Genomic DNA, 8,754 nt, shown 5'->3' with positions numbered 1-8,754 from the left:
GGTCTACTTAATGGTTTTGGGGGACCTGGGCAGGGCGTATTTCAACTTTTTTTCTGTGATCTTGTTAAAGTTTAACATGTATCTTAAAATTGTTTGACTTCATGCATGCTTGAGTTGAGGAAATTGACTGGAGGAAATTGGTAATAAAAATCAGATGTGTTCTGCCCAGGGCCTCCCGAAATATAACTTGTCCAGGGCCCCCAGACATCTCAAGATTACACTGATTAGTTGAGGAAAATTAGAACAGTAAATTCCACTATATAGAAAGGGTGGCCACTGTCTAATAAAAGCTAATTAACAGAAATGTGAAGGTTGCTTTCCTTTAAATATTGCATTTCTCTTTAAAAAGTACTGATTTCTGTGTCATTTATCATAAGCAACAATCTGTGAAAAGCAAACAACGAAGGATGTTGAAGGTGAAATACGTCAGTCAATAATAACAAGTCTTCTAAATATTAAAGAAGAAACACAAAACAACAAAATATAACCAGTTAGGGGAAATTTAATATTTTCACAATTATCACTTATAACAATAGTATACTTCTAACTATGTCCACAAAAACATATTTTCCATCAAAGAAAAAACAGTCTTGGTTGGATTCTAAAGGCTAAAAGGTATCACGTAACGTGTAATCACATTCGCAAATATTGAAAAATTAAATCTAAATTATTGTAGTGCAATATTCAAAACCCTTTCGCCGAGACAAATCGTACACGTACATTCAACACAACTCCAACCAAATATGAAAAAGAATGCAAGAGTTATCATGACTTTTTTTTTTGGGGGGGGGGGGGGTGGGGGCGGGGTACTGCAAACTATGTATGAACAGCGTTAACATACAACTAAAGCTAAAATAGCTTGAGTCCATACATAGGAACTGCAAGATTTTATTAACAAAATCAAATTGTGTCTGTTTTAATTTTTATGGAAGAGCACTCATTGAGAAGTGTTTTGATGAAAAGATGCATTGCTTTTTTTAAAATGTGAGCAGTAATCGCTTAATGCTTGGGATCTGCAGTTTAAGCATTAACTCAGAGAAATTTCAAGTTATATGCATGCACCTTGGGTAATGTAAAACGCATAAAAATAGGAGCAGGACGCACCAATTCATGGTACGGCTACAGGTGTTACAACAAAAGACTGACTGGATTTGTTCTTTTTCAAACTTGCACTATTTCTTTTATTAATATACATTTAAACACTAAAATGCCTCCACTGAAAATAAATATCAAATACAAATAAGTGAGGCGGCAAATATCATCATAATTTAATTGCATCATTTAACACTCTCGTAAATAATGTATTCTGACAAATATTATCAACAGTTCAGTGACCTACAAATGGAACGTGTTCTAAACACTCATGTATTCTCTTTTGAACACGTGCAAGTTACTAAACTGAAATATGTGCAAATATCTGCCTAAATTCTGTGAGTTTAGATTTGCAGGAAACTGCCAGAAATTGAATTGCACATTATCTGCATTACACTGTTGTCTACGGTGGACACGCGTGGGAGGAAGAGGAGCGCAGTTAATTTGAAAATCATGCAGAAAGGGTATGGTAAATGCCACTAACATATTTCTTCCTCTTTAGCATTCAAATTCTATACGCTGTTAGTTACCTATTTGAATTCAACATTATATTTTCAATTTAACCACCTTAGCACAGAACGTTATGACTCATTGAGAAAATGTTGAGAATTGAAAAAACGAATAGTTCTTCAGATGCTGTTCTGCTCGGCTTCGCGAAGTCTACACCCAACAGCTGTGATGAGGGCTGCACCTTTCCCACTGCCATCTTCTGAGAGAAGGAATGTCACGTTGCATTTTGGGGCAAGTGCTTTCACAGTTTCGTGCATTACTCCTGAAAAACTAAACAAATGATTACATATATGTCATCATCATCATCAATTTACTTTATTCGGTACAAAAAAGACTATATAAGACATCCAATAAATAAAACTTACAAGTTTTTTGGTCATGAAATTACTAAATACATTATTAATACATATTTCGAATTCTATAAGCAGCATATATAAAATTTAACCAGGCCTGAATTATATCCACATTTCCCAAATTATGTATGTATAAATAAGCAAGCTGGCTAGTTCTAATACTTTTTGATAAAAATAATGGGCGTAAAAACCTTTTTCTCGGGACAACATAAGGAGTGCAAAAAAGCATAAAGTGCAATGTGCTCTGGGGTGTCTTTCAGTCACAGCAACATGGGGGAAGATTCTTGAACCAAGTTCCTCGCACTGGAAATGCTACCAAGTAGTGTAATGTGTTTAGGCGTAACCTCGTAAGTAGGAACCTTTGTCGCTCAAGACTAATAGTAGTCAAATATAACTTTGGATACATTTGCTGCAACTGGTTTCTCACCTGTGCTCTACTTGTACCCGGGATTGACTCCGGGTCACGGCATTTCTGCCATTATATATATTTTACCTTTTTAATGTCCCGTTTTGTTAAAATGTCCAGTTTGAGAAAAAATTCTCCTAGCCCTAAAGATAATAGGGAGAAGTGGACATATCTGAGCCAAGGTATATCCGAAGATCGTGATAGAAGGAGACAGTCCTGAATCACCTTTCTGCAAAGAGAAGCTTCTGGCTTTGTCCAGATTTTTAACCATAACAATACGGGTTGAAGCTTAATGTAACTAGATATATGTCTCAAGCCTACTTCTTTATGGCAGAACATTGTTGATGTAGATTGGGGGACTGCTAATAGCCTTCTTAAAAACGTGTTTTCTACAATCTGAAGGCTCGAACATTCTGCGTATCCCCAAACCCCCAGCTCCAAATGTCGCAATAGAAAGACATTTGGTGGAGAAAACAATCATCATTTCTTTGACAGGTTTGTGTCGGAGTCTTTTCGCGAACCTAAAAACTGCTTCTATAGCTTTTTGAAATTGTATTGAGCGTATATTTACAAAACAATTCCAGTTAAAATCTACATCAATGGGGACCCCCAAATACGTAAAATGTGGGACCTTGAGTATCTCATGCCCATCTAAAATGTTTTTTTTGGTTTTGCTAGCTTGGGCCCAGTCTTCATCACATATGTCTTGGATCTATTTATTTGGAGTCCAAGGTTCCCCATAAATGTGTTAAGAGCATTCAATAAAATCTGGAGGCCATTTGCTGTCCTAGAAATGTGTACAGCGTCGTCTGCATACAGTAATACAGGAATTGGGAAATTATTAATAATTGGAAAATCCTTCCCCGATTCACAGAGAAGTTTCTCGATCCCATTGATATATAAAAGAAAAAGAAAAGGGGCCAGCATGCAGCCCTGTCTAACCCCCCTTTAATGAGGAAAACTTCTCTGTTAAACCCCCTCCCAAGAATAGCGAACCCGAGCCACTGTACAGGCGTGGAGTCTACTACGTAAAATAATTATATCTTTGTCCACACCCATTTTCAACATGACCATCCACAGTTTCTCTCTGTTAACTGTATCAAAGGCACAGGACAGATCCATAAATGCTAGATGTAGCATTTTGGCTTTAGTATATTTTTGTACAATAAGAGTCAAGTTAGGAGTTTGTTCTACTGTGCCCACACCGGGCCGAAAGCCAAATTGGACTTCTGAAAGAGAGTGAAATTCAGTCGCCCAATTTTCCAACTTATTTAAAATCACTCAGCCTAAACTTTTGACTGAGCTGTCCAGTAAAGAAATTGGCCGATAGCATGAATGATCTGCCCTGTCCCCCTTCTTAAAAATCGGGACGATAATCGCCTCTCTCCAGGTGTCTACTAATGGGCCTGTCACAGCAGATTTCAAAACGTTGGTAAGCAATGGCCCCCAAAAATCTGGAAGCGCTTTATATAAATTAGCAGGGATTTTATCTGGGCCCGGGACTTTCTCAGAAGGGAAATCTTGTATAGTTTGTTTTACATCATCCACACTTATGACATTACTGAAGGCCACGCTAGACTGATCCATTCCTCTTGTCTTTGAACAGTTTGTCTTGTCTAGTTGAGGATTAATCTCTGTTGCAAAAAGTTTTGTAAAATAACAGTGTCCATAGACATCTCATGCTTGTCATTGAACAATGGAGAGTTGACCACACGCTAAAACGCAGTTGTATCTTTGGTTTTGCTAGCTTCCATCAATTCCTCCCAGGCAGACTCACTTAATTCAGCTTTCCTCTTGACAAGGACTTCCTTGTAATTTTTCCTGGCAACTTTAACAGCTTGTCGGTCTAGGGGGGATGCGTTGGTTGTTTTCTTTAAATTATTTAAGGATGCAGTACATGCATGATTGAACCATCTCGGACCGTGTGCTTTATTAGTGCCAGAGGACTGAAATTTCTCAGCCATATATTTTGTCAAAGAGGAGAATGCGCAGACAATTTCATGGGGGGACCTATCTTCGTCCAAGGTTATCATAACATCTGACCATCTTTTCACCATTAGATCTTTAAAAAAACTTTTACTATCTACTTTTCCCCATTTAATTGTAAGGCCTTTTTGGGCTGAAAACTTCATAACAGGGTGTCGCTTCTCTCTTCTCGAGTCACTCTTCAGATCCAAATATATTTCAATAGGTAAAGGATTATGATTGCTAACACAAGTTGGAGTCACCCTAAACTGCCCAACAAGGGAAGATAATTCTCTAGAGTAGATGATAAAATCAATAGTAGTATAAACATCTCCTCTTATAAACGTTGGTACCCCTCTAACAGCTGGTATGGGGAACAGAAGAGAATTGGCTGTTATCAGGGAGTTAAGAGCATTCCCGTATGGAGAGTGCTTGAAATGCTGGATGGGACTAACATTTTGATCCAAAAGTCCACAACAGTCCAAATATTCTGGCTCACACAGATGAGCATTAAAGTCACTGACCCAAATTATTCTTAAGTCCTTTTTGCTGGTGTTTGCTGTCTTATATATTATTATCTCCAAACCACCAACCACACTAGTGTCTGAATTATCAAAGGTGTTATTATAATACCTAATCAGTAATATATCAAATGGCTCTGCTAGTTTCAATAACAAGGCCAGAAAAAAGGGGGATGTGCCCACGACACGCACATCTACCCCCCTAGCCGTTACTGATACGAAAGTGGCCAGGCCTCCCTTAGCCCTGCCTACAGAGGTCTTGATTGCCGGGACACTATATGTGGTATATCCATTAATATGCGGGGACTCTACAAGCCAGGTCTCCTGGCAGCAGATGAGGAGATTTTCCGTCACTAACTCCAGCCAATCGGGGTTTCCAATTTTTGATTTTAAGCCTGCCACATTCCAAGAGATGATCCCTGAGGCTATCATACAGCATGTGTTATGTGTGTCGAGAGCTCCCTTGAACTGCAAAAGAATTGGAGACACCAAAATCGCCAGAATTCTCTTTTCTTAAATAAATTAAGTCAAAGTGACATGAGTTTAGTGTTGGGGAGATAAACATGGATAAGCGTTGTACTCTTCTATAAGACTACAGGTAGCCTTATAGTTGAAAAAATATGATGCAGATCATTAACTATCCAGGGACTCCTGAAATTTATAATAATACAGTCCCCCTGAGAGGCTTTAGGGGATGGGCCGATCCAGGGGACCCTTCTTACAGTTAAAATGTCTCGGTGGAAGTCTACCCTCCATCCCGAGTACTTTCCAACCCAGTGCGTCACTTTATTTAACAGTGAAGCATGAGACTCATGGTGACTGTTTCCTAATATAGGAGCATTTTCTAGAATTAAAATATAAGGAGCACATGCCAACAGGATCCTTGGACAAGCTGATTGAGTTCTCAGTCATCTGGCCCACTGAACCCTCCCATTTATTTATACCTCACTGAGGCTGTGCATTTGTGAGATTTTGTATTGCCTCTGGATTCGGGGGATTGGGGCTAAGATTTGGGTGGGAATCAGCCTACGATTTTGATGTTGGTGAATTGCCGGGACGGGTGAGCATGCAACAGCAGTGTGGGTGTTCTGAGGTTCAGCCCTCGAGAGTGTGGGATTTGCTGTCGTTATTGATATAAATTCGACCTTTCCCTCGAGAACGGCCACTTTCTCCAAAACCAGAGAACATAACTTTTTTATGTCCCTGAGTTGGTCCTCAATCTGGGAAAGACAATTATTAGAGGAGTCCAAGACCTTTCTGTCTTTTTACTGTTTTCCTGTAGTTTTTTTCAGTAAATTAGATAAACGTTTCCCCTTTTTTTCTCTATTCCTACTGAGTCCTTTTCGACCTTGTGACCATTTATGGGAGACCGGGCTGAAGCTGAGGAGGATGGTACGGTGTGGGGGGAAATCATTTGCCTACTTTTCTTTGAGGGTGGGCCCTATGGGGTCGTAGGAGTGATTAAATCAATTTGAGATTCCTTGTCCGTTATTACACAAGGATTTCTTGTTCTTGTCTGATGGATATTTTGCAAGAGGTATCCTTTCCTCCCCCCCACCCTTCCCTATCTTCTCGAGGGATGACTCTAAGGTGGCTTCCACTCTCCCTATCTCTGACTCAATAGCACCCATCACTGAGGTTAAGTAGCTGGTTATCAGCCTGGTGGGGGGGTGGGGGGGGGCGGTGTCTCCTGAGTGGGATCCCTTCCCCCACAGTCTCCTTTAAGTTTCCCCATCAAAAGCGGACTGATCTTTTATCAAGAGGAAAAACACCAAATAATTCTTAACGAGATCCTATGCCTAGTGCTAGATGGGAGTGAAAAACTATGTTTTATATTTTTATATTTCCAGTCACAACTTACTGGAACAGATACCCTAAAATTGTGGTGCTATAATTTCTCGCCGTCTCCTAATGCATGTATGCGGCAGCAATGCACAACAAGGGCCAAGTAAGAAAAAGACCTAAATATCCAAAATGGTGCTGGCTCCTCCTCTCCTCCCTAACATCAACAGCTCTCCATATATGAGTCTTACCCACGGGCCCCTGATGGCAAAGTTGAAAGGGGGGGGCCCAGCCCAGTCTCTTCCTGGTGATGACGGGCGAAGGCCGGGCCTGCCCTTGGCCCGCGCACGTCACGCGAAGCGGGAGCGCGGTGTAGATTTAAAAGGCTCCTGCCGTCTTCGGCACACCTGTGGCAAGCGTCCTGTGGTTAATACGCCCGAGCTATCTCTCTATGAATGACAAGAACCTAAAAAACTGCTTTCACTGATAATCATTTCACAACCTCTTCTGAAATTGTCCTAAAGTGTTTGGGCTATACTCTACAATACGAAACAGTGCAATCAATAGGACCTTTTAAAAGTGTGTATACCTAAATTCTACAATGCTTACTAAATATTCCTGCATTCTAAGGTATCTTGGTTTAGACCCAAGATACAAGTGGGAGGTGACCGAGGCGCACTGTCTTCCCACTATTTGTTTTAGAGAAAGCACTTCTTTTCCCTTACCCAAAGCGAAAGAAGATTGAGATGTGTCACCTTGTGTCCCAGCACTGAAGCTACCTGCATTTACAACGTGTCATTCATGTAACTTGGCTTCGGGATTTTAAACCTCTATTTCCACTGGTAGCATGCCCTTTATTCGTAGGAGCAGCCCAGTAGGGAGGAGGGAGGAATGTTTGAATCTCTTATCTAGGAGGTAACAGAGAACTTCACACCAGTAACCCCTTGGTCACCTAATGTTTAAATTACTTACCAGTAATTCCAGTACTCTGAGTCCATACTTTTTTATTGTGGTCATTACATCCTGTTACTCACCCACAGGATTTTTATACATGATTTCAGTGGAAGGGGGGAAGGTGAATTTATCACAACTTGGCATTTAAAAAAATAAGCACGGTATAGTGTGACGTTCTATCTGCCTTTTTTTGCTGTTTTTTTATGGTTTAACTTTAAATTGCTATGCAAATGTGCATTACAGTTAGTAGACACAACAACAAAAACTTAGACCAGTACTTTCCAAACGTTCAAGAACCACAACCCAATTTTAAGAACTACAAACTTTCACGACCCACCTAGCTTTAAAGGACAAGGCAGGGACAATATTTTTAATGTGATAACACCAATTGTTCACAGATATCACACCCCTGAGCGTGCCCTTCAATATCGGAATGTGTCCAAGACACGGGTCGGCCCATAAAAGAAGCAGATCGTGAACTGCATTGGAGTCTGGAGCTGGTACCCTTTTCAGAGTGGGGTGTCAGATTGTGGCATCCATTAACTAAGAATAAAAGGCTTCTGAAAAATCTTGGTGTTGGTATCAGTGATTTTAGCAAATTTGAGAAACCCTCTCTGTATCTATTTTTATGTTTAAACGAGGCACAGTAGTGCACTTTAGACTCTTTCTCTCTCTCTCTCTCTCTCTCTCTCTCTATATATATATATATATATATATATATATATATATATATATATATAAAATGTCAACTTAACTATAACGTCCTCATAAGCTTTGGTTTCTTTCAGTGAATTTCTATTTTTTTTTAACACACGTTAATATAACAACAGCCGCCTTTGGCCGAGCACCATGGGGGTTGGCAGCAGGGCCTGGACTATGGTCAGGGTCTGCAGCCAACCCTCCCACATGCACCCAAATCCGAGCTGTGCATGGCCTTTGGCCATCTGCAGTCTTAGGTTCAAGGCTGAGGATGTTTCTAGTTTTTTATTCAGATTTTCTCTGGATCTCTGGATGCACTTTGGATTTACACAGGGGGCTGCACTGAGCCTCGTGGATGATCCGCAGATTGAAAAAAAAAAGGGCAATTTTTCGACACTGAGGGGTCCCCAAGGGACCTCTCTATGTGTCAGATTGGGTCAGGATACCTGTATCCTGACCCCTTATGTGGTTT

At 40.3% G+C, this 8,754-nt stretch overlaps 1 protein-coding gene across 1 annotated transcript in view; it reads right to left on the bottom strand.

Moving 5' to 3' along the window:
• Positions 1-482: 482 nt before the first annotated feature.
• HK1 (hexokinase 1) overlaps positions 483-8,754 on the bottom strand; it is a 1,372,133-nt gene continuing 1,363,861 nt past the window's right edge. Inside the window, exon 18 of the mRNA XM_069240524.1 lies at positions 483-1,872. Coding sequence (XP_069096625.1) covers positions 1,722-1,872 — 151 coding nt within the window. The 3' untranslated portion in view covers positions 483-1,721. The remainder of the gene's footprint in view (positions 1,873-8,754) is intronic.

Source organism: Pleurodeles waltl, chromosome 6, assembly GCF_031143425.1.
Source record: "Pleurodeles waltl isolate 20211129_DDA chromosome 6, aPleWal1.hap1.20221129, whole genome shotgun sequence".
In the NCBI taxonomy this organism is placed as follows: Eukaryota; Metazoa; Chordata; class Amphibia; order Caudata; family Salamandridae; genus Pleurodeles; species Pleurodeles waltl.
The sequence above is the reverse complement of the archived record's forward strand: the minus strand, read 5'-3'. Positions and strand labels throughout refer to the sequence as shown.